The sequence below is a fragment of the Amphibalanus amphitrite genome, unplaced genomic scaffold, assembly GCF_019059575.1.
Source record: "Amphibalanus amphitrite isolate SeventyFive unplaced genomic scaffold, NRLGWU_Aamphi_draft 000434F_arrow, whole genome shotgun sequence".
NCBI classification, from domain to species: domain Eukaryota; kingdom Metazoa; phylum Arthropoda; class Thecostraca; order Balanomorpha; family Balanidae; genus Amphibalanus; species Amphibalanus amphitrite.
Genome location: NW_024881928.1, coordinates 67,951 through 94,642, shown reverse-complemented (window position 1 = coordinate 94,642; position 26,692 = coordinate 67,951). Strand labels below are relative to the sequence as shown.

The window sequence follows — 26,692 nt, the reverse complement described above, 5'->3', positions numbered from 1 at the left end:
GCTCCGACCAGTGGACAGTCACGCCCCAGCCGCTGTCATCGTCGCGCTGTCACCACCTCGTCACGGACCGCTGTCACGGCCACCATCACAGTGTCATCGAGTTGCCGGCGGCGGCGGCAGCGCGTGCCGGTCCCGTCACCACGCTGTCGCTGGCGGCCTCCGCGCGACCTCGCCGTCCCTGCCGTGGGGCTGGGAGCGGGCCGAGTGCAGAGGCCAGTGTGCACTGTGCAGGCCACCTCCCGCCGCTGACCGTCGTCCGGCCGTGCCGGCGCGTGCGTGCGGCGCCGCCGTGAGCCGGCCGCTCCGCGCCGCGCCGTCGTCCGGTCGATAGCGGTGGTCGGCGGCCGGCGAGCTGCGGCGAAAAATAGCCCCGCTGACACCCATCAAAGGCAATCGGTGCAGGAGCGCGCCGCCGAGCAGCGCCCGCCCCAGACGCATATATAGCTGGCCGGCCGCGCCGCCCCGGCCGGCAGGAGTTGGTCGGAAGCTACCTGCTTAAACGGTCGTTAGAGTAGCCCCGCGCGGCCGGGAAGACAAATTACGCTCATGGGCTCGGCCAGAGCAGAGGGCTAAACTCGACTTTAAAATCGGACTGCAGACCGGGTAGTTTCAGCAAAATGATGTTTCAATATTTTTCTGGCTCAGCTGCTGTAAATGGAACTTTGGGCCGGAGTCGGTCTCGGAAATGAAATAAAACCCAACTGACCGTTTGTAGGGATTTAGAACTCCTGCTTCCACGTAACCAAGAAAGCTATATTCCGCTCTCCTCCGAGCCTCTCAGCCAACTGCCCAGCAATCACACTCCCAACCAGACCATAGCTCTCACGCACACGTCATCGCGCATCATCATTAGCCAATCACATTGTCATACGTCATCCCCTGTGCAACTGATCAGGGGGCGTAACCCGGCCGCCCCGACGTCCGGCGGCGGCGGCGGATGACTCACACTGGGTCACCGGGTCACGTCCCGCAGCTCAGTCTCGCCGCGCGCCTGACTCATACGCTACTCACATTCCCTATTGTGTCCATCATGCTACATCACACATCATGTCATTCACTCAACTCATGACCGCTGACTACACCTCCACCTGATTATCAGTAATCATCATCATTATTCATCATCAACATCGATACACTCGCTTGGCACACTCTGTCCATACAGCTCTTCCGGGGCTCTTCTCACACGTGTACTACGCCGCAGTACGGTTTGGCCATTCTGTTCTCGTTGGGCTTAACCTCACTCTGAGCGTCCTCCCGTGCACCGCTGAACGTCTCACTCGGAACGTCAGCTGCATCTTCACTCGTCTCCACCGGTGCTCCCGTATCGGGCGGCTCGGGAGGCGGGGGGTCAGTGTCCTGTCCCGTCCCCGACACCGAACCGGACGGCTTCTCGTGCAGCCGCAGCGTCCTGATCTCTGATAGGCAGTCTTCAGGTTCGGACTCACAGTCACTCATACTGTCTGTGTCGCCAACCTCCTCGAACCGTCGTCGGACGCAGCGCACATGCCACGGGGCACCATCCACCTCCACCAGTGGTGCCGGTAACAGTCGGGTCACCACGCCCCGCCGCGACACGTCCGTGCACCGCGTCGGCTGACCTCGGCGGCGTATCCACACAGCGTCACCGACCCGGAACGCTTTGCGTGCACTCTGGACGCCATCGTCCACTTTGGACACCGCTCGGCCGGGTTCGTCGATGTTCAGCGGGAGGTCGTGGCCAGCGCGCTGGAAGACACCTGCTGCAGGAGCGCTGCTAGGATGCATCCCGTCACGAGGCGTGGCGTTATAGCGGTGCACTGCTTCCCCGATTGTACAGCCTTGTCGGGCTGCCATCACCTTGACTGTCCGATGGTGGCGCTCGACGATGCCGTTGCCGCCCGCCTCGTGCACCGCCCGGAAGCGCAGCCGGACGCCCCACCGCGCGGCGAATGCCGCCATCCGACGACTGCGGAACTCCGTGGCGTTGTCCAGCAGAAGCTCTGCGGGCGCGCCTCTTTCCAGGAAGATGTTTTCCAGCTGGTTCGTCACCTCAGCCGCATCTGACCGGCGCAGTAGTCGCCAAATTCCATACCGGGATGGTCCACAATCAATAACAGTCAGATAGGACCGTTCCCGGTAGTGCGTAACGTCGATCGCCAGCCGTTCCCACGTCAGCGGCACACTCAGTGACCCTTGCTGCCAACGTACCGGTGCTGGGTCAATGGACTGGCACACATCACACTGTTGGATCACGGCGCGCACTGCCGACCGGGTGGCACGGGCGTCTTCATTCCGCCGCACGTACCAGAGGGTCCGACGGACTCCCTGATGTCCAGTACTTTCGTGCACTGCGCGTATCCGTGCGGGGTCGACATCCGGCCGTGGGTCCGCGATTGCCGCGGCAGCCACCGGCCGTGCGGCAGGCTCTGGGTCCGGTGTTTGGAGCCACTCCTTTGGCACACGGGTCAGTGCATCCGCCAGGTTGTCTGCGGACTTCACCAGGACGACTGTCAGCCTCAGGTTGAACTCCTCCACCAGCTGACGGATGACGTCGATCCTCCGGCGGATGAGCATTTCCCCGTGTGCCTTCGTCCGCAGGCGCGAGCGGCCGGTCAGGGCGTCATCGATCCATTTGTGGACCGTAGCCGAGTCCGTGCAGAGATCGATGATGGTGATGCCCCAGGCGATTGCCATGTTCACGCCGCTGAGCGCCGCGTCCAGTTCAGCCATGTTTATGTGCATCGCCGCCTTCGACTCAGGCCGCAGCCAGCTCGCATCCTCCACGACGCCACCCTCGGGGTCCTCCAGGACGACGCCGGCCGCGATAGAGCTAGCGTCCGTCCAGACCACCAACTTGCCCCCCTTCAGCCGCCATGGGCCTCGAGCCGGGTCACTGTCGTTCAGTCGGGTCACGACATGATCGACCTGCCCGCGCAGCCCCACGTCCTCTGTTGGGTCGTCCCATCCTGCTGTTAGAGCATTGACGCGCCGTTTGAGCCACGCGGCCGCTGGTCGCAGCCATCCCACCACTGGCAGATGGGACACCAGCTGACCACACCAAGCAAACACAGCCCGACGCGTCAGCACTTCCGGGGGCGCCGGCACTGGGTTGTCACGACGCCAGCACAGCTCTCCAGCGACCGCACTCACCCGCAGTCCGAGCAGCCGTGCTCCCTCCGCCGCCCGCTCCGGCGGCTTGCAGTCCAGGCCGTACCGGGCGAAGTGCTCCACCACGTGGTCCGCGCTGACGATTTCTTCGTCCACCAGGAGATCGTCCACATAGGGCAGCACTCCTCGGGCCACCACTTCATCCTGGAGCAGGACGGCTCTTACCACGGCCTTCATGACAGCCGGTGCGATGCTCAGGCCGAATCCGATGCGAGTCAGGCAGTATCTCTGACCTCGCACCTCCACCGTCTGGTACGGTCGCAGCCGCCGATCCAACCGGAGCTGAAGGTACGCCTTCCGCAAGTCCACTACAGCAATGCGAGCGCCATGCCGCCGCCAGCGACGAAGCTGATCGGCGCAAACGTCCGCATCTGCAGTGTGTGCGATTATGTGACCATTCAGCTCACGGTAGTCCAGGACAGGCCTCACCTTGTCCTGATTTGGCTGCGGGACCGCCATCAGAGGGATTAAACCTCGGACTGGGCCATCCACCCGCTCGTCGTACGGCTGCAGCCATCCTTCCCGGATCCACAGCTCCAGCTCGGCGTCATATGCTGATCGAGCTTCCGGCGGCACGGCATACTGGGCGACCTGGTTCTGCAGATACTCCGGGCCTTCCCCGTCTGCCCACTTCCATGCCACCGTCCACTCTCCAGTTCGTGCCTCGAACCGGGCCGAGAAGTCTGCTGCATCCAGCGCCAGCCCCTGGGGGTCGACCTCAGCCGCCGCCGCCGCACAGATCCGCACGTCTGTCGGCGTCCTCAGGCTGATGCCACCTAGGGCCGTGATGCCCGACATGCCCAGCACCATGTCCACTCCCAATGGACGATCAGGCACGACAAAGGCTGCGAGCGTCACTCGTTTGCCTTGGCACTCCATGGTGACTTTGGCCGTCCCACTACACCGCAACGACCCACCGTTCACAGTCCTCATCATCACCGTCCGCGGTGTCCACTGCTCACAACAATCCTTGTGCACGAGCGTGTCTGTGCAACCAGTGTCCACTAATACACGCCGCTCACGACCGTCTACCTTGCTCTGGATCACAGGGAGGACGCGATCTATTGCTCCGGGGACAGTGCTCGCGCTGACACGTCCCCCGAGGCGTTTGGGCAGGCCGCGGCGAGATGACCCTCAGTCACACACGTCCAGCAGCGTCTGGGACGAGGTGGGCGCTTCGGTCGCTGCCGCCGCTGCAGATCATTGTGAACCGCCGCCACAGCTTGCGTCTGGTCATTACCAAGCACCGCCCGCGCGCGGGCGACTGTGCTCTCCAGACTGAGTTGCTCTGACCTGGTTCCTGCTCGGATTGTGTCCGCCACGGACGCCGGCAGACCGTTGACGAAGGCAGCTACCAGCTGTCGGTCCGTCACGCCGCCGAACAGGGCAGCATAGCGGCGCAGACTCGCCAGGAAGACATCAGCGCTCTCTCCCGGCTCTAGCCGACGTGCGACGAATGCTGTGTGAGCCGCGAAGTCGTCCATGGCGAACGCCTTAAACAAGGCGTCTCGTGTCGCCGTTGCTGACCGGCGGTCCACCGCGGACAGCTGTGACCACACGGCGAAAGCACCACCTTTCAGCCGCATGGGCAACACCTCCGCCGCCGACACACCGCGATACTCACAGAGCAGTGACGCCTGCGTGTGCCATTCGACGACGTCGCCGCTCCCGTCGTACTCGTCGATGAGGCGAGGATCGAGTCCAGCTCCGAGACGGACCTGCTCAGATTCCTGCACCACAGCGCCCGTCTCTGTCGGTGTGTCCATGATGATGTCGAAATGCCGAAATAGCTTGTAGGGATTTAGAACTCCTGCTTCCACGTAACCAAGAAAGCTATATTCCGCTCTCTTCCGAGCCTCTCAGCCAACTGCCCAGCAATCACACTCCCAACCAGACCATAGCTCTCACGCACACGTCATCGCGCATCATCATTAGCCAATCACATTGTCATACGTCATCCCCTGTGCAACTGATCAGGGGGCGTAACCCGGCCGCCCCGACGTCCGGCGGCGGCGGCGGATGACTCACACTGGGTCACCGGGTCACGTCCCGCAGCTCAGTCTCGCCGCGCGCCTGACTCATACGCTACTCACATTCCCTATTGTGTCCATCATGCTACATCACACATCATGTCATTCACTCAACTCATGACCGCTGACTACACCGTTTCCGGGTCGGGAAGGCACGACTTCATTGCTGCCGGACGACAAACTCATATAGTCGTTCCTGCTAGAATTCAGTGGGTCTGGTTCGAGTCAGCGACTCAACTCAGGCGAGTCAGCCATTTGCGAGTGGGCGAGTCAGCGCGGCGCGCGCAGCGCCGGGGCCGGGGGTCGGCCGCTCACGCGCGCTGCTGCAGCCGCACAGGGTGCCCTTTGTGACAGGCGCCGACGCCAGCGGGGCTCAAATGTCGCCGGCGCCGTGTCGGCCGGCGGTGATCGGTCAGCGGGCCGTTGACTGTCGACAGAGCGGCTGTGTGACACCGCCTCCGAGGGACCGACAGTCGGACACACAACCCGCGGTCCCCCGATCCGCCGCTCGCTGCATTTCAATGGTCATAGCCGGCCGGGCTGGAAACGGCGCATATCTACGAGCGCCGCGGACACGGGCGTGTCGCGCTGATATACAATGTGACCGCTGTAAAGAGCTGACCCCGCGGCACATTATTCATCTGCACGAGCGGACTGCATCAGGCGAAATATGCCGCTTTGCATGTGCGTGTGCATATGTCGCTGGGTGCAGTTTTCACCGCGGGACCTCACGCGGCCCAGGTGAGTTATGGACACTCGCACGCACATTCAGCGCACCTTGTTACTCTGATATGGCCCAGCAGGGGCCCTTTACATGTATATTGATGGCCATAGGTAACGGTGCTATGTAGGCCTAGCCTTATATCGAAGTGGCAATAGCGACAGCGAAAGGGATATGAAATTTACTGCGGCGATTTGCCGTGTAGGAATTTACTGGTCGATTCCACTTGAGATCAGGTGTCGGACGCGTACACGGGTCGTCGTGTAGAAACGGATTGCGACGTCAATGTGCGAAACCGAAGCAGTGTGCAACGGTGAAACGGCGGCGGGGAACCAGATACCGCGCATTTATACACGGTACGCACTGATTTTATCTACACCCAGCCAGTGCGTTCTGTTGCGCATGTTTTAATTCGTGCACGTCCCCATTCAACTTCCTAAATTGCAACAGCTCCAATGACACACTTGGCTGCACTAGAAAAATGAAGATGTCACCCACCTCGCACTGAATAAACAAACGAACAGTATTTTCCGGCGGCTGACACGGCCGGCGACACACCGATGACATGTCGTTGACACGCCGGTGACACGGGTTGGTTCGGAGCCGGTGGCAGTGCCAGGAGCCGACCTGTCCTGGCGATCCGTCAGAGCGACCGGCATGACACATCTCAACAAACAGGGCCGGCGGCGGCGGGGGTCGTCAGACGGGTGGTCGGCGCCTCTGCTGCCGCCGCCGCGTCCCTGGCGCTCCATTACGGCGTGTTACCGGGACGCGTCAGGCTGCGAGCGGCACGCACTCTGTCTCGATCGGCCGCGGCGCGCCGGGCCGCTGCTGCTGACAGCCGCCACCGCCAGCCGATTCATCAGCGGCCCGCGCCGCCCGCGCCGCCGTCATCGCCGCCCCGCCGCCGGCAGGGCTGCCACGGACGGCGCGTGTCGGTATAGACTCCGGCGCTAAACCACTGTAGCACAGCCGTCCGTCGTGGCTACCGCCGACGCCTTACCGACGTTTGTGGTCACGTTGGACGTGAGAGTCTCCCCAATCCCATGAGAGCCACCCACCGGCGTCGAATCGGCCCGGAGCCGTGGGGAGAAGCGCCGCACCAATACAGCTCATAGCCTTACCGGCAGCCACTGACCAACTGACCGGTTCCCAGCTGCCTCTGGCAAACGAGACCTCATTCACAGACAGTATGGGCGCGACGCCCGGCCAGCCTTGAAGACGGGCGGTTTGAGTCGATCCGGATGGCAGCGATTCGGACAGTTCAGCTGGCTGTGGAGGCTGCTCAACTGCCTGCGACGACGGCCGCTCGTCGGGTCTGTCGCCGTACGCCCCGCTCGGTGAGCTGTGGTCTGTCGGCCGTCCGAGCTGCCCGCCCGCCGTGGATTGTGGTCGGCGGACCACACCGCTGGCTGACCGCTGGCTGCTGATCGGCCCCGCCGGTCAGTTGTCCACAAAGCTGCGCCGTCGGTGGCCGCTATTATTGCTCTACTCGCGGAGGCGGAGGGGCGGCGGAGCGGATTGATTGCGGCCGGCCGTTCTGCCGGACGGCGGCGCCGCGCGGACCGTCGTCTCCTCAGCTGTCTCCGGCACGAGTCGTGACGCGGAAATCGATCTCCCCCGGCCAGGAGGCGTGGTGGGCTGCCGGCGGTCCGGCGACGCGGCGTGCGGCGCGCGGCCGGCCACTCGGCGCCGTCTCCTGAGATCAGGATAAATGTTTTGCCAGCCGCGCGTACGGGGCGGTCGGCAGCGCGGGAGGCCGCCGTCCGCTCCCTCCGCCCAGGGGAGGCCGGCGGCGCGCGGCGGCGGGCGGAGGCCCTCACCAGCGCGGGGGCAGCTCCTCTGCCTGTCACCGTGGCACTAATGGGAGCGCGATGACCGGCCGCGCCGCTGCCGCGCGCAACTCAACCTGTCTTCGGCGACACGTAAAGCGTTTTTACTGTGAGAGGAGGTGACGACCCGGCGGCGGTCGCGCGAGAAAGAACGCGTCAGCTGTATGACGAGCGTATGCATTTCCGTCACCGGCGAGGGGATACTTAGCCGGGCTTTTTACGGGACGTTTTTCAACAATGGTGCCGCTTAAAACGCCATCAATCGTCCAGTGTCCAGATCTGCATCTGCGGTCTGCTGCGGGACTGCGCAGATACGGCTGTCATCGCTCCGTCGCGCACAGAGCGGCGCTGCTGAGGGCTGGCTGAGGTCACCGGAACGCCAACATCCGCGCCCAACAGGTCACAGCGCGTTACACTGTGTGTTTTCGCCACTGCGATGTCGGCGATGTCGCGCGTGTGAGCCGTGGTCGCCGCCGCCGCCGGCGCACCAGCCGCCACTTGAGCCAATCGAATGGCAGCCCCTTTGTGCTCTTTGTAGTGCGGCTCGGCAAACTTTGAAAGGAGCGGGTTCACTGACGCCTGGCGACCTAAACGTCCCCCGCGCGGTCCTTTGGCCCAGCTAATGGATGGTCGCGGACTTTGCCCAAACATTCTCACCCTTCAGGCACCAGCCAGACCATAGCTCGGGAATTTCTATAAGCGCACCATTTACCGTAAGTGGTTCAATTGAATGACAAAGAAATGGTGTCGTATGTTTTCAGGCACCCCTATAAGCGCTCTCTAAAACACGAGCCTGAAAGGTTAGGTGTTCATAAAGAAGACGTTCTTTCACACTGCACGTCATTAGGTGCTTAGCACGGCCTTTGTGGTTAGCAGTAACCTCGCGATTCATGACTCATGAGATCTCAAAGGTGGTCCCTCAAGATGTCGGCTTTGCTGTACGACAGCTGCGGCGAATGTTCCGTATATCAGATACGGCTGCCAGCACCTGGCGAGCTGGCCCTGCTCCGAGGTTGACTGAGCGGATTTCATTCACGCGTCGTTCCACAAACATGTGCGTTCCATCTCCTCGGCTCCTGCGCTCGGCCGGAGATGAGACGCATTCAAGACGTGCCGCAGCCGACAGAAGCTCACGGCAGCAGCTCGGCCGTGGCTGGCACGTTTTGCCGAGCAATTACCTCCTAATGAGACCAGACGCCGGAATGCGTTCATTTTTTAGGCGGCTCGCCAGCCCGCCTTCAGGCAGATTTGTGGGAGCTCATTCCTCGGCTGGGCAGAGCTTGTCACCATCAAAAAACACCGCGGCAGGCGCCGGCCGGCGCGAACTCACCGTCTTCATAACAGCTAATGTAGGCAGGCAATCTCCTCTTATTTATTGCACATCTCTGTGTGTAAATTAGCCGCTCGACTGTGGCAACAAGTCAGTGGGGACCGGTTGGCCGGCAGCGGGTCGCGCCCGGCGGACAACTGGTCGGGACGACAGCCGCGGCAGCCGCGGCGGCGCGATCATCGAGCGGCGGCGCGACCATCTCGGGGCTGTCGCTAACGGCCTGGAACGGCGCCTGGCCCCGCTGATAGCGACTCTCGGCTGTGTCGCCGCGCCGATAGTCGCACGGTCCGGCTGGACAGAGTCCAAACAAACACAGAGCGGCTGGAAAGGCGGCGGGGACGGTGGACGGTGGGGAGCACAGTCCCCGGTTTCACATGCGTCCCGTGTCGCCGCGCGGACCCGCCGGGCCGGCGCGGGGTGCGCCGCCGGTGAGAGCCGCCGGACTCACTGGGAGTGGCGCCGCGCGGGGGAGGCAGGAAGTGGAGGGTTGCCACGGCACCGGCGCAGGCAGCGACTCAGCCAGGAGCGGCCGTAAACTTTTTCATGGCCGGAGCGTGCCTGTCGGCCGATCCGGCGCCGCTGCCGTGCACCCCGCCCCGCTCCCCCAGTCGGCGCCGCCACACCTGGGGTCAGACCTCCGGCGGAGCGGTCACAGCCGCCGCCAGCCCAGTCGATAACTGGGCCAGCTGAAATTAACGGCTATTGACGCAGGCGGCACACGTCACCGCCCTGGCGCAGTGTAGCTCCCTCGGCACAGCGATTCGCCCGCACCGAAGACAGACCGTCCGTCTCGGCGCCGTCTGATTATCAGCTGCGCCGTCGGAGGAACCTGTTCTGGCATCAACACCGGCCCGCCCGCCGCTCCGGTAACCTGCCCCGAGCCACTCGGATGCAGCAGGGCGACGTCATTATCAGATACATTATAAACGATGCACGCCAGACACGCCGCGCGGCTGAGGAGGGTCGCGCGGCGATACACTGCCGCTCGCACAGACTGCTCGACAGTGCAGGAGGGTTCCCAGACAGCTCTGTTCACCTGTCTGTCCCTGACAGTGAGCGGTATCGAGCGGCGGACCGGAGCTCGAGTCGAAGGTGACGTGTGCCGGTAGGTCACCCGGTGCGGCCGTGAGTCACCAGCGTCGTGAACGACGACCGAAGGCGCCGGTCGGCCGGCCGACCGTCCGCCCTGCCCCCGGGATGTGGACGGGAAGGGCGCGGCACTCCTTGGCGGAGCGATGGTGTCAGAGAAGTAATTCTCATGCGGATCCTTACTTCTCACACCTCAGCACACCCCCGCCTCGGGATGCATTCGATCAGACTGCTCCCTCCCCGCCACACGCCCTCGACGAGCCGCGGCTGGCGTCTATCTCTGCCGACCAGGCCCGGCGTACGGAAGAGCCGCTGTGTGGCCGTAGAACACACCCTTGGCAGGCCTGCGGCGTTGTTCGGCGGCTGCAATATGCTCCATATTTGCGCCGGAACGACCTATTACGGCAGCTACGTCCCGAGAGAATACCGCCGCACCTCGGCTCGGAACGGCCACGGCGCCGCTCCATATTCCGCACATATTCAGGCCGGCGCTGTACTCGTATTGTCTTGCCAGCGGCGAATAATTGTGGTAGCCCATGCACGGCCCGCGAATAGTCCCCCAGCTCCCGTCATTAATCCAACTCTCGTGGCGCCACTCCGTTAATGAAATCATTACAGGATTGTCGCGTGGACGAGGTACAAAAACTGCAGCGCTGAAGGCGGCTTTTATCGGCGCGTCACTCGCCGCCGCCGCGTCGTTGGTCGTCGCCGCCGACGGCGCTGCTGTCGGTGACCGCAGATGGAGCGCCGATGGAGCCGGCGCCCAATGCAGCCGCGCGCTCAATGCGCCCATTGTTGTGGCGTCGCCGACGTGCAGCTGATGGGGGTGCCACGTGCCGAGCGAGCGGTCGGAGCCGCGGCGACCGCCGACCGCGGCGGGTACACTGAGGGCGTCTGTGTGTCAGCACAGAACTCTGAGAGGCTGTGTGGCCGCAGCAGACACCTCCGGAGTCCAGGGCGTCTGTGAGCCGTCTCGTCGCCGACTCATCGGCTCTGTTCTGTGTCGAGGTGTGCAGTTCCTGGCTGTGTTTCTCCCCCGTGCGCCGTGTGGTTAGCCTCACCCTGTCCAAACCCTACCCCGAGTTCACCCACGGCCGCCTGGTCTGCCTCAGTGTTACAAATAGCACAGGTGTCTTACATTCCCCCGCTCTGACCCATGTGATCTGACAACATCCCTCCCTCTCCACAGCGCTGCGGGAGGAGTTTCGCGTGTCGCCGCAGGACGTGCAGGTAGCGCAGACAGAGACGGCGCGCCTGCGCTGTGACCCGCCGCGGGGTCATCCGCCGCCAGAGGTCACCTGGCTTCGCAACGGAGAGCCGCTTGACGTGACCGGGTCACGGCGGCTCCGTGTCGACGGCACTGACCTGGTGGTGACGGATGCGCGGCACCATGACGAGGGCGCCTACACGTGTGTGGCGCGGAACAGAGCAGGGGAGCGACGCAGCCGGCCGGCCCGGCTCACTGTGCATGGTGAGTGGGACAGGGGGAACTCGGAGGACTGGAGAGCGCAAAATCAAGGGCCGAGGGACTATAGGGGGAAGTAGTTAGATGAATTCCCGGGACGCGAAGGGAGGGAAATGGAAGCTAGAGGACAGGGCGAGTAGGGCATGGGAACCGGAGGAGGATTGAGGAACACAAGGACCTAGGGGGAAAGAGATGAACTCACGGAACGTCAGGAGGGAGGAAAGGAGAAGCAATGGGGGTGAGCAGGGAAATCTTGCAAGCCGTGGGGAGTTGAAACTCACGAGACACTCATCATGGTCTGTGAGTCTCATAGTCATGACCTCGGTGAGCATGAGATTCTGGCTCATGGTTCGTAATGTTTGGGTAGGCTGGCTCACATTTTATGCCGCATGGTGACTCGGAGGGTTCCGACTCACGGTTTATGATAAAACGAAACGTGACTCATGTCATGGACTGACGATTCAGAATACGAGCTGACCAATGACCAATTTATAGCCCGTTGCATGATCTGCACGAAACAGCCTATTGGCAATATCCTTTCAGTATCTGGGCATTGTAAATGTAAATTGAAACGTGTCTTTTGCAAGTTGCTTTCCTTTTACGTCCTCACGCACCGCCAAATTGAGTCTCGTGTAACACGCCATCGGTGATTCATGAAGCTGGTTAGTGCAACTCGTTATCAAATGATTCTCTGTGACACTTATTGGCGTGAAATCCCGCCTTAGCACTTACGATGGTCGAAAAGCCGCGGAATTATGCAGCGATCAGAGATCCCTCCCTAGAGTATGCAGTATGCACCCTTCTCTGCGTGGTTCTGTAAGTAGCAAATCCATGATTCACACTTGAAACTAGCAGCGGAAACTGACGTTGACAGACCCCGTGCAGCTGGGACTAGCAGAACAGTGTTCGCCACGGGCCGGGCCAGCCCAACGGGCCATGGGCCGGGCTGGGCTACGGGCTGGGCCGGGCCCCCAAATATCATTAGTTAACGGGCTATGGACGGGCCGGGCCAAGAGCTTTGTGCACTATGGGTTTTGCGACTAATGTCAATTTAAGAAAATTTGGAAACTGATGCAAACAAAACCCACTGGGAAAATACAAAAACTAAACCAAATTTAAGCAATGTGAAAGAAAACCTACTTGATATTGAATTTTGGGAATCTTGAGAATTATCCAATATCACATCATGTCACACATAGGAGGGTTTTCATACAAATTCCGCAACCAAAAAGATCAGAGAATTTCTAGCATCATTAGTTTGTTAATAAAAGTTAAAATGTAGTCATCAGAATAACTTACTTAGCACTAAAACTCCAAAAACTAAGAAGCCACTCAACAATGATGGGCTACAGGGCTACATTAAGTTTAACACTTATATATGGCGATAGTGAGACAATTCCAACAGTCTTTTTTCCTTCACCGACGGCTTTTTAACCCGCGCCCTGCTGGGGGTCCTGGATTTCCACGCCCTGCTGGGGGGGGGGGGGGTGTTTGAACACCCCCCTTGTAACTCGGCTCCTGGGCCACGTAGCGATACGCAGAAGGCGGCGTTCGAAAGAGCGTAAAAAATAATGACGAAATCACTTCGGTCAATTTTTTGGTCAGGTCAAAGGTCAGGTCACCAGAGGTCATTGAAGGCAAAATTTCGCCGATTTCCAGGTCGAATGTCGAAAATTTCCAAGAAGCCAACGCATAACTCGGGAACCAATAGAGCTACAGCGCCGCGGAAAAGCGCATTCGATAGCCCTATTAACGCCCTTTCTGAGTTCTCTCAGATTTGACCTAAGGTCAACGGTTTTTCCTGCAGGGGGCAAAAACTGCAAAAATAGCCGATATTTTCGAAAACAGTTTTTCTGCAATAACTTTTGATCCAAGCCTTTTACGAGCTTACTTTTACCGGCATCGTGTTCCTCTCGTCAAGACGCATCGAATGAACTATAAGTTGACCTTGAAAGGTCAACTTGAAAATTTGACCTCAGGTCAAGGTCATGACCTGACCGGAAAGGGTCATGTTGCATATCAGTCGATCCGTATCGTCGAGCTGAACACATCTAAGGCGTTTTCATCGCTCTAGCATGCCTCTATCAAAAGTTATTTGCGAAAAACTGTTAGATACCATTCGTGACCTAAGATGACCTCAGGGCATAAACAAGGGTCACGGACACCATTTTCAAGTTCAGTGTGTCTAAACCACTTGTAATTCGGTGTTTAGGAGTGTGTATAATGTCTTTCATCCAAAAGAGGCGCATTTCAATTTTCTCCCATTGACTTATAATGGGGAGGTCGCAAAATTGACCTGACCTTAGGTCATCGATATCAAAATTCTGAGATATACATTTTGTACATGCTATTGCTCTTAGCAATCGCTGAAAGTTTCAAAGCGATCGGTCACTCGGTGTAGCTATGACAGACATTGAAAGTTTTTATGAGGTGAGGTCACTTCAAGTGACCTGGTGACCTGACCTTGAATGACCTTGGTCTGAAATTTTCACAACATGTGTAGAATTGATGTATGATAAGGTGTACAAAAAACGGCGGCGCTCCGCGCCGCCGTTTTTGAGATATTCGCGAAAAACCACAAGGGGGGGTGTTCAAACACCCCCCCCCAGCAGGGCGCGGGTTAACGAACAGAACCTTAAAAGGATACTCACAAAACACACTGTACGTAACGAGGAACTCTACAGAGTATTTCGCGATGAAAGCTTCTTTAAATGTCCATAAATTTGTCAAAATAAATCACAACAAACCAGCGCCTTCTCAACAAAACTTGCAATAATGGCGGCGGCGCTATGTTTATGTGGCGGCATCTAGGTAGTATACACAACAGTATATCAAATAAATACGTTTTTTAAGTAAGTATCAAGGTGAAAAACAAAATTAAACAATTAAAAAATAAAACCTAAATCACGAAGTCTGAAAACTCGAACGAAAAACAAAACAAAAACTTGATCATATATGTTTTATTATACAGTTGGTCAGGATCGCTACCTGCCGCAGCTGGGGCATTCCACGTCAAATCGAACAAAAATCGGCTGATTTGCACCTTACCATCAGCGATTTCATTATAAATTTGTGAGCGAGTTCCTGTGTCGCCCCGGACATTACATCGATGTTTTTTGCACATTCTGACCACAGGTCTTCTAAATATAGGGCATCAAATTTTTACAAAATGTTGCATCTTTATATTTTTGAACGACCATAACTTTGGTTGTACTTGTTTGATTTGAATGAAATAAACCTTACTGTTTAGGTAATTTCTTAACCATTTGTTTAGAATTGCGCCTGCTTAAATATATGACCTTGAAATTTGCTTAACTCTGTTCTTAAGCACAAAAATTAAAATAGCAAAAAACACGTCACCTTCGATTTGGCTCATTTTCATATATTTTATTGCCTACCATATTCTTAACAACCTGTGAAAAAATTAGAGTGGGCCATTCATAAGTTTTGAAGAAAATGGCACATATGCAAACGTATGTTAGCACGCGCAGTGGAGGGGGAAGAGCGAATTTCGTCCCACCCCTCCTGTTTTTCGCCAATATCTCATAATATTAATGCGAAATTAATTATGGCTACTTGTCCAGAATTGAATTGCACATCTCATCGTGCAAGCAATAAGAAAATCGGTTCACAACTGTTCTAGTAATAGCGGTGTAAAGTGAACATCCTGTCGCCGCGGCGACGCGGCGACTCGGCAGCCGGCGCCGACCGGCGCTACGCGCCGCCTGAATTGTAGACTGTGCCGGGACGGAACGGAACTATTCCGTCTTTACATCGCGCTCCTTACCGCTGATTACGTTCGATTCGCGTCAAGTTTTGTGAGAAGACTAAGAAATGTACAGGCAATCTTATGGTGAAAGAATTTTGAAAATCAGTTGGTAAACAATTGAAATATGAACGTGTAAACACAAAATTGTGATTGTTGCGTTTCCCGCGTCGGCCGATCCCGCCTCAGCCGGCGACATGTTACTCTTAGCTCAGGCCTCTAACTGCCATATTTATTATTGGATTAACTAGAAATTCCTCATGCATACTCAAAAATGTATGTTCTTTCGTATAGTGAAGATAAAAAGACGTGAAGATATCGTTGTGTGATAATGTTTTCGTTGAATTTACTTCATGATGCATTTCCACACGGCTCAAAATTCATCGCAAAATACCGTTTGCCTGAGACACTTTTACTATGGAACTTGAATGCTTGACTACGATGACTATGCATTTCCATTCTCGCAGAGTTTGGGATATCACTAATCAGCAATCATTCATTTCAGAAAGTGTACACAAGCAAGCATGTCTTGACTCTGTCTTTCAAGGTCACGCGCGGTTGCGTGATGTTGATGCATGAAAACGGGGTTTGCCGCGAAAGTTATGAATGGCCCACTCCAATTTTTTCACAGTTGGTTAGGAACATTGTGACGGACATAATATGTAAAAATTACCCAAATCGAAGGTGACGTGTTTTTTGCTATTTAAATTTTTCTGTTTTAATTCAAGGTCAAATGCATTTCAAGGTCACTTCAATTTAATTTTATAATTAAAAATCAAAGTCTTATCAATTGCCTACAAGACGCTGTTAATATCATTTTGATACCAGAAAAGGAACCGGAGTTATAGACATTTAAAAAATTGGTGTGTGGCACTTTTGGCTATATTCGATGACCTATATCTCAGCGATACGTTATCAAATTGCGAAAATATTATACGTAACTCAGTTTTGAACCATGCCCAGTCTGCCTACAAATTTTCAGAAAAATCGAAGGGGATGACGGATTTCGGTGTTTGATTTGACGTGGAATGCCCCAGCTGCGACAATCAAGAAGTGTTCGCTCATTTTCGATTGATGATGATGATGCGTAAAAGTCGCAAAAGTACCCAATGACATTTCAAGCTTACCATGTTTTCCGCTTACGCTGCTAGCGATATCCATATCTTGAAAAGAGCCTAACATAAAATAGCAAGGAAAGTAGCAGATAGTTGTCCACAGAGATTCGGTTGACACGTGGGCATGAATTGAAAATAGATTAAATCAGTTTTGCTGATAAATGGATGGATTTTCTCTTTTTTTGGAAGACAGTGCTAAAGTGAGTGTCACCTATTTTGTATGCTTTCTCAGGCTTTTGATATTGCAGCATCTATGGAGTGAATTTAACAGCAAGGTCAATCCCAGACAGATTCATCAATTCCCATAAGTCAAGCTTTTTTCTGCTGGTAAGTGCTGGGAAGCATAGAGTATGTTGCAAATACTTCCTTTAAGTATGCATTAGAGTCACCAATTATAAATGATAATGTTCACACACATCAGCTTGCAAGATAACTTTACGCATAGAATGTAGTTAATATAATCATGTAAACTTTTTATAGGTGTGTAATCATGACCTAATTGACTGAGGTGCTTGCTGTTACTGTTAAAATTTGTGCCATAGGTGCTTGAAATGATTATATTCATTGAAAAGAAGGGAGTCATGATTGCCATGTTAATATTCATGCAGTTTGAATTGTTCTCAAAATAGTGTAATCAATCATGCTTATTATAGCAATAGACTAAGACAATAACTAGATTGCTATTTTTGACGGGCCGGGCCGGGCTGGGCTTGGAATATTTGCCAAGAGCGGGCTATGGGCTGGGCCGGGCTCTGAACCCATGGGCCCGGGCCGGGCTGGGCTGGGGATTTTGGGGCCCGTGGCGAACACTGTAGCAGAACGGACAGGCAGGCAGGCGGGAAATCGAACGTCCCTCGGTGAGGGACTGAGCCTACCCGGCGGGAGGGAGCACCAGAGCCGAAAACGGTGACATGGTGTCATCAAAGCGACCTGACCGCGCTACATCGTGTCCCCGCCGCCGTCGACCGATATGGCGTACACATCGACCCTCGTGAATACGACTCCGACGCGCCAGAGGCCATATATGATCGTGATGTCTCTCTGAAACGACCGATTTGATTTCCAGATTGGATTCCCGGTATTGCGTTTTGATAAGTGGTTCAGCTCTACAGTCAAATGCATTGAATATGAGTGTATGATTGTGATGTGTAATATCGGGTAGATTGGCCGTGAATATGAGCATTACGGTCATCTCGGCTATCCAGTTGGCCGTTTATACTTATAAACGGTCGTGTCCGGCCGTGGGTCGCACTGACCGCCCTGGCTCTGTGACATGGTGTCGGGACAATACAAATGGAGTGCGGGCGGTGTCACGGGGCGCCGTTACAGACAGCCGGACACGGAGAGCGGACAGTCCCCGGACGGCGGCGGTGTCACATTATCCGCGGGTGTCAGTCGGTGTCACCGCGACACCTGGTGGTCGACGTGTCAGCCCGCCGACGGCAGCCTTATTTGTGAGGCCGCCGCCGTGCGTGCCCCGTCCACTTTGCATGGCGCCGTCCGCTGCATGAGAAGCGCCTCACCCGCCGGGAAGGCGACGGCCGACCGCAGCCGGGGCGGGGAGCCCGCCGGGAACCGTGTTTGTGAAACAGATCAGTGAAACTCAGACACCGTCTGGGGCACATATTCTGCCGCGCTCGGCTGCAGCTCAGTGACTTGCATGACGCCACAAGGGCGGGCTTTGAGCCGGCCGGCGCGGTGATACCGCATGAATAGCAAGCAATGCAGTAATGGAGGCTGCGGCGGGCGCCGCTTTGTGCTGGCGATTGTCGGACGCTTCTTCGTTAGTGTCTCGGCGGCGGCTCTGTTCTCGGTAGTGTATTCTCAGTCTGTCTCGGGGGTGTGTTCTCCAGAAGACAGACGCCGGGCCGTTCGCCGCAGACGGGGGTAGATGGGAACCGATGGCGCAACTGACGGGCGACAGCCGCGCGACGTTCCTCCGGATCGGTGCGCCCCTTTCGCCTCGTCCGGTCCTCTGCAGGATTAGCACCGTCCGGCGGTCGCCGCGCGCGCACCGCCCCCGATAAACTGCCCTGCGCCCGCTCCGGCCGCGCACCGGACGGCCATCACTTCAGCCGGTATGCGCGGCGCGTCCGAAAATGTAAATATCCGATCTAGATAGTGCGTCCGGCGCAGGACGGACGAGCTGCACGGCCGTTATGACGGCGCCGAGCTGCCGAGCCGGGATCGCCGTCAGCCGAGCTCCTCTGTACCGCCGGCAGCCCCGCTGACAAATTGCCCGCCCCGCTAAGCGGGCACCGCTCCGGCGCGCGCATGCCAACGAGCGCACCGCTCGCTATTTCGGCAGGCGCGCCAATAAATTGTGCAATATGTTCTGTGCGGTGTGCGCGGGGGCGGGGCAGGTGTAGCCGGTCGGCGCCGGTGTAAGGCGCGCTGTAAGGCGCGTGTTGGCCGTGCCGGTCTCTGCGTGCCCTCACGGCCGGGTAGACAGCTACAGGGCCGGGCGGGGAGCGCATGCATCAGCCGCGGCGGGGGCGAGCAACGGTGGCCGAGTGGGGTTACCGCGGGCGGCAGCCTATGTATCGGTAATGTCGTGCGGGGGAGGATGAAAGGGAAAGGGCGGGGTATTACCTTGGCAGAACAATAGCCGGCGCCAGTGGCGGCTGCTGCCCATGCCCTGCAGCCTCATCAGGCTGCACTCCGACCAAGGTGTGCGCGGGAGGAGGTGATTAGCCGTGTACTCGCGGCACAGAAGGACCTCTGATGAGCAGCGGCCGCACCCCGGCGCCGCCCCGGGAGACTCCCAGTCTCGGGTTTCCCGGTACTCTCCCAGCGGAGTCCCAGGGCAGCCTCCCGCCCGGCCGGCTGATCCCCTCAGGGAGCGCCGCGCCAAGTCCCAATTACCAGTCCATTCTGCGAGTCACACACGCAGCTGATGGGCTATACACGCAGCTACGAATGATCGCACCACGGACGGCAGCCGAATCAGCATCCGCAGTAGCCTATCCGGCCATCCGTCTTGTGCAGTTGGCGGCCATCCGTCTTACGGCTATTGACGGACGCGGCCGCCCCCGCCGTGCCGCCCTTGTCGCTGCACGTCTCTGACAGACAGACCGGTCGGCAGGTCGGTTTCAGTGGAGCATGCAGTGACTACGGCGGCGGCCAGTTCGCGGAGCAGCCGGCAGGGCAGGGTGGGGGTCGTGGCTCGCCGCTCGGCTGACGGGTAGCGACGGCGGCAGTCAGCTGCGACCAGAGGCTTCTCCGAGGGCCGTAGCGTGACGGAGGAGGCCGCTCACGCCCGCCAGCCCTGCTGGCTCCTCCGGAGGCCGGGACGTGCCGGGGGTGCTCACTGCTCAGTGCTCACAGCCGCCAGTCCTCGGCGGCTCCTCCGGGGGTCGGAGCGTGCAGGAGGCCTGATGACGCCCGGACAGGTGCACGCGGGACGCATCGGTATACCGGCCGTGAGGCCGCCGAGTGGGAGGCGAGGCAGGAGGGAAGGCTGTGCCTGCCGCCTGTCCGTCCGCCTCCCAAACTGGCAGGACAAGGTCGTCAGTCGACGCACCGCGCCGCGCACGCCGCCGCCGCGCTGCAACTGTATCAAAGCGCGCCGCCGCCGCCCCGCTCTGATGGCGTGTCCGTGTGCGCCTCTGGACCTCATTTGTATTGGTTACCGGAACAAAGGAACTCAGGCAATCTCACACTGGACTTCCAGCGGCCATTGCATTATGTTTCCGACATCTGATCTGGCCGTGCACCGCCTCGGATCAAATGTATGGCGAGCGCTCGGCAATGTTTCTTGATTAAACAGAGCGCGGGGCGGCGCGTTTGAGGCAGTTGTCATTCAGTCGAGTGTCGCTGCCGCTGAGCCATGTTTCATTAATATTGCTCCTGCACAGTGTGACGCCTCAGCGCAAATGAAAATAATCTCACAGTCCGCAGTGACTTATGTTCCTTTGAAATGCTTCTGCATAGTGAACATTGTTAGACTTCCTTCTCCTGATCAGTTTACGCGGAAATGTCGCTCTTCCTGGCAGCTGTGAGAACTACTCACTGAGCAGAATCAATACAAAAGCACAACCTAATAAAACCTCCCCGACAGCGCATATCTTCCGAACACCATTCAGTCCGCAAATACCACCACACCGACAATACACGACGCGCCAGAATGGTCTCCAAACAGCCATTGACAGGACACCGCTCACCCGGATGGGTCTATATCGGGAGCCGGCGGTCTGAGGTGTCTTTGTCTGTGCTCGAGCGTCGAGTGGCGGTGTGCTGCCGGCCGCCGCGTGCGCCGTGTCCGCCGGCTCGCTCACTGACGGAGCGTCCGATCCTCACGGCGATAGCGCCAAAGACCGGCAGGTGACCGGTGTGCCGGTCCGGGGCGGCTGCGAGTGAGACGACCGGGGCGCGCAGTGAGACGCCGTGCCGAGATTGGGACGTAGCCCGCAGCTGCAGCATTAGGCAACTGATTCTCTGGGGACCGGACGGCAGAGTGGAATGTTCCAACTGTTCTCGACTCTGGGAGCGTGCAGTTTGAGTGAGTGAGTAGTCTACACCAGCCACTCAATGAAATGGACCCTGGTCAGTGACATCACGCACACAGGAAGTCCGCTGTCCACTGCTAGTGACGTCAACGTTACGTCATACCAATACCATAGTTCAGTATGCGTGAGTCGCTGTTCTCAATGCATCGCTTTTGCTCCCTTCGTCACGCCGCACGGTGAATGACGTCTGTTTTTACTCTGATAAACAACCGTATCATTTCACCGACAGCGTGATAATTGTCTCATCCCACACGCCTCCAAGACGACCGACACGCAACATCCGACGCCGGCGACAAACGCGACGCAACCCAGCGCGCTGCACGTGGCGCGTTTGTCTCCGGTGCGTCACGTGTGTGTGGGCGCGAGCCGAGTCGTGCCACACCACTAATTACCGCGGTGCTGGGCCGGACCGGGGTGATAAGGAGCGCGCGGCGGGTGGCGGAGCGGACGGGCGCCACAGACAGCGGAGCAAGGAGAAAAGCACGAGCCGGACACAGGGCCGGCCGGTGGCCAGCCGGAGACACAAACTTCAGTGGCGCCACGAAACGGCGGAGGCCAGGGTTATCGACAGAAACGACATGCCCAGCTGGTTTAGAGTTTCATCTACCGATTTCGAATAACTTGGTCCCGAAAACTCGTAGCACGTCATCAAAATCAATAGGTACGTATGCTCTTGATAACTGTGATTAAATTGGTACCTGTAGGTATGAACCTTCTGTTAATCTTGGCCTTGGTCTTGATTTTCTACAGCATAGGAAATGTGAAATATCGTGAAGAAAAAAAAGGAAACATTGCTTACTCAATAAAAACTTGAAACATTGCTTACTTAATAACCTATGCAGCATCACCGTAACACTAACCCCATGTGGCCACCGGATATGCAGGCTGAGCATTACGCACCAGAAATGCCCCGTTGTTGGTTTAGCATAATTCATGATGAATGTAGTATGCAGCCGGCAGAGCGGCGATTAAGCTGCGGGTTATTCGTTATCCCGCCTATTGAGAGCGGCGCTCGTGAATAGCAGGCTGTTATCGTGCAGGATATTGTTGCACCCTAATCATATATGGACAACCATCTATCTCGCCGATGAAAGTCGCCTACCCCTATTTGGCAGCGCTTTGTCTCAACTCTCAGCATGTGTAATGCTTCACTTCAGATGTTCTGATGGCTCGCAGGGCTCGGTTTACGAGCGTGCCTGAGTCATGCAGTGCATTTCATGAGCGGACGACGGTGGTTTTATTACTTTTCTCGGACAGATTCGAGCGCAGACAGCTGTGCTGTGCGCTGGTCGACTCAGCGGGTCGGTCACCGCCGGCCGAGACCCTACCGCAGTTGACACTCTCAGATGATATGTTGCCCGGCGCTGTGTTTAAAGCAGACCGGCAAATAGAGCCCCCGGGATCCAGCACTCGTTAAACTCGGCATCGCGGCGCCGCACGGACGCACACGGCGTTCGGGAAACACGGGGCGGCGCCTCTGCGTTCCCGGAACGTCCACCATCCGTTCTGAGGATGTGAATAAAGCTGTCGAGTACGGTTCAGTTGGCGGGTCGACTCATCGACGCCGTTTGCGGCCGTCCGATGGGAGGGCCGGCCGGCGCCCGTCGCCGAGCGCGCCGCTCCACCGGCGGGCCACGGACGGGTTTACGAGCCGGGCCGGCCGCGTGTTGGTCGGACGGTAATTCGCCATCAGTTTATTGGGATGGAGACGTTTTACGGCGTCACAACAGCGCGTCGGTGGGCCGTCGGGCTGCGTGCCGTGGACACCAGCTGGCGGGCCGCCCCCGCCCCCGCCCCCGCCCCCGCCCGCGCCGCCGCGCCGGCTGACGGCTGGGGTGACCGATGTCCAGTGCCGTAATGGACCGGCCCGGCCCCGCCCGGCCGCCACCGGGACCAACCCGACCGTCGTAAATTATCCCATATGTCAGCGCTGCCGATCGCACACGCTTTTACCGCCTGCACCCCGGCGGCGTCACGGCACCGCCCGAGCAGCCGGGCGACACGGCAACGTACTGCGTGACCCAGCAGGGCGACAGTGTCAAACAGGGAGCCGAGGACAGCAGTATGGCAGCCTTCGACACGGCGCTACAGGAGCCGGCAGCTGTCAGTGGGCGGATTACCCCGCTCGGCAGTGGCCGAGACGGTGACATAACCCGATCCAACTGTGTTCGACAGCCGGATTATCGCCCTCAGCAGTGTCTGACAGCCACATAACTTCACGTTCAGCAGCTGAATGACACAAAGACAGTACGCAGCCTGAGAAACAGTACCATCGAATCCAAGTAGTTCATTCTTTGATCATACAGGGTCTTTCATAATGAATGCTACTTTTGAAAGAGCTATTTCTCAGGACATATATGTTCCTCATGTAATATGTACCATCACATGAAACAGAAACACATTAGCGTTTTTGCACACACAACTTTCATTTTAATGCTCCTCAGGAATTTTCCACTGTATCGCCCTTAATTAAGGCACACGTTTCGGCCCTCTGACGAAGGTGTCGACCCCGCGCCTCACAACGTCTGGGTCCAGGCTTCCAGTAAACCTCTCCACTGTGGTTCACAGTGGACGGCTGCAAGAGGGTTTTGTCTCAGATCTGCCAATGCGACTCCCCAAAGCCAGTAGTTCAGCGGGGAGAGGTCAGGACTCCGTGGTGGCCATGGTCGCTCGGTGAGGCGGCTGATAACGCGCTCTTCGAAATTCTCGAAGCCACTGGCGCAACAGCCGCCATGGTGTGCACTGGGTACCATCCTGCTGGAACCACAGGCCGTCTCTTTGAACCTTGTCCCTGACCTGAGGCAGAAGCATTCCTTGAGCAGCCTGAGGTAAGCCACCCCGTTCAGTGTTGACCCAGGGGAGAGCCAATGGATGAAGACTTGTCCGTCGACCGTAATCCGTAATGCGTTTTAGTGGTGTCGACATACTCTGCTTTTCCGTGAAGGAAAATTGGCGTTGTGAATTTTTTTATTTTTGGGGACAAAACCGGTATATTGAATTAGGGACAAAACCCTAATCAATTTGCAACAATACGCATATAAAATTCACGCGGAAGTGATACATTAAGAACTCCTAACTAAATGTTCAAAAGTAACATTCATTATGAAAGACCCTGTATAGGCAATCTTTCAAAAATAATCATGTAGCCCACCAACATAGAACATCAGCCATCGTCTTCCTGGTTTACAGACATCAGATTTGATCGAGTTCCTCGACCAGTTTACGACTGACTCTTTCTCATTTGCTAGGCTGGGGCGCATGTCACCCAAACGGCCTTGGTTGTGAGAAGGCACAGCCCTCCAGATGGGCAGGAGAGGGATGGGGAGTGGGTGGAGAGGTGCACCAGACGCGTAACCGCGGTAGTCTGCGAAAACAAGCAGACCAATCTGAATGTGTGGCATGTCAATCGTATCTGTTGATATATGCCATCGTCGACAATATTCAAGCTGTGTTTTCGTTATGTTATCAGAATCATGACAAACACCATTGAGGGTGGGATAAGCAGGCCAGGTATTCCACGATGTTTGTATATGCTACTTCGAATCTGAAACCAGCGCATTCAGCGCGTCCAGTGCAGTGGATTCCTTCATTTTTCTTGACGTTATTGTATTATTCCTTTTTATCATTACTTCCGTCGCGACTGCTTGTTAGTTTTTGTCCTCTTTTGAACAGTCGTCGTCTACATATGCACTGCAGGTTCGCAGTGTGCTGTTGCGCGGTTATGCTTTATGCTAACTTTGCTCTATCGCTGTGACATAATCGGGTTATGTTATGTTAAGATATCGCACGTTCCAAAACAGTATGAGGACGGGTCCCTTTTTTGCTATTTTGACTAGTGAAATTAGTTTCGTCAACCTTTGCCTTGGGATGATGGCAAGGTGGCCCGCTGTAAGATCAGTATGGACCCGAGCCCAGGCCTGCCTTCTGAAGATGACACGCAATTCGTCTTGTGGTCTGACGGGTTGAGGATGGGCCGCCGTTCAACTTGTAAACACATTAACTTATTCGACAAGCCTTCAGGGACAAGGAAATTGAGAAAACTGCATAACAGCTCGATATCAAACTTGTTTTGAGCATGCTGACCTCTGCTTCTGTTCGGTATACCGTGTCTACGCCACAAAATACCCAAAGGCGACGACCTCGGGACAGCAGCGTAACCCTCTCTGCACCCCTGTGTCCTCAGTGAAGCCGTTCTTTCTGCGTCCGCCGGAGGACATCACTACCGCCGTCTCCCAGCGTGCCGAGCTCACCTGCCAGGTGTCTGGCGACCCCCAGCCGCAGATCGTCTGGAAACGGGTGGGCGCCGAGCTACCCGTCGGCCGCGTCCTAGTCACCGACGAGAAGAGCCTGCGTATCGACGACATACGACTGGGGGACGAAGGAGAGTACTTCTGCCGCGCGGAGAACGCCGTCGGGAGTGTCACAGGATCTGCGAGACTCTCCGTTACAGGTGGGTACGGGTGACCCGGGCTGGAGAGGTCTGAAGGGTAGGGTATAGGCGCGCTTCTTCGTTAGCAGATCCGCACGGCTGACCCACGCTCGAGAGCGTCCAGGCGCGTGGAGTGAGGCGTGAACCCTCTCGGGTCAGAGGCAGGGGAAACGGTTCGAGTGGAGGGGTGGGGTTCGGCACGCGCCTCTCGGTCACGGCTCAATAAGGATGACCCGGAAGGAGGTGTGAGGAGGGTGGGGTCGGAGTCCGGAATGCCTCCTGGCCACAGGTGCGTAGAGGGACCTAAGTGGTGGGCGATCGGGGTTGGTCGGCTCCCGAGCTTATACAGGTGGCTGAGGACAGCATTTGTAACGATTAAATGAATTAGTGATTATGTCCGTAATGTGTTCAGCTTATTCATGAACTGTATGTAATTAATGTGTGAATTTTAGCAATTGTTACCCTTGGTGATCTAAGCCCCATTGAAATCCTGTGTTTGCATTCATCGAACTCATGGCCAGCGCACACGTGCACCAATTCACACCACTGGTACAATGACGTCAGCAGCCTGCCCCGTGCCATGAACTCATAAACAAACCAGCCAGTTGCCCGGCCTTAGCGTGCACGGCGCCTATTGCACTTCTATCGAATGAAGGCTGCGTGGGAGTGGGAAAAGGGGAGGGAGTTTACACCGGTAGTTTCGTGCGCCCCTCTCCCTCCGCCCCTCTGTGGGAGGTGGGCGGTCTCCTTCCTGTCACACTCGGTCACTCTCCCGAACAGACCGCCCGAGCCGTCAGTCAGAGTCTCAGCAGAGCGGGCCCGCGTCTGCGGAGGAAGCGAGGAGCAACAGGCGGAAGGACCGGGCCTGGGGCGGGCACAGGACCGGGCTGTATGCAGGGCGCGGGCCGCTGTCTGACGGGAAAGGGCAGTCAGGCGGCGGCTGACGGTTTCTTTGTGGGTCTCCCGGCGCCGCCCTGCGCTAACCCGCCGCTAAGTGCGCTGTCCAACATGTCCGGTCAGCATCGCCCCAATGCGGAGAGTTCCGAGCGGCACACTGCGGCACTACTCCGGGAATGTCGGCGGAACTTTGGCCATGTTTGACGGCTGTCCGGCGCCGGGCGGGGGCGGGGGCGGCCCTCCTCCGTGTCGCTGACAGACCCAGCGGCTGTCAGCTGTCACAAGTTCACGGGCCGCTGCGCCGCACGCCGGCCAGCGGCCGACCACATGTGACATGAAATACTCGCCGCCCCAGCCGAGACG

The 26,692-nt window shown here is 57.3% G+C and overlaps 1 protein-coding gene across 1 annotated transcript in view; it reads left to right on the top strand.

Moving 5' to 3' along the window:
• Positions 1 to 26,692, top strand: part of LOC122391353 (roundabout homolog 2-like) — a 51,012-nt gene that overhangs the window by 20,352 nt on the left and 3,968 nt on the right. The window contains exons 3-4 of the mRNA XM_043385155.1: positions 11,339 to 11,620; positions 25,187 to 25,453. Coding sequence (XP_043241090.1) covers positions 11,339 to 11,620; positions 25,187 to 25,453 — 549 coding nt within the window. The remainder of the gene's footprint in view (positions 1 to 11,338; positions 11,621 to 25,186; positions 25,454 to 26,692) is intronic.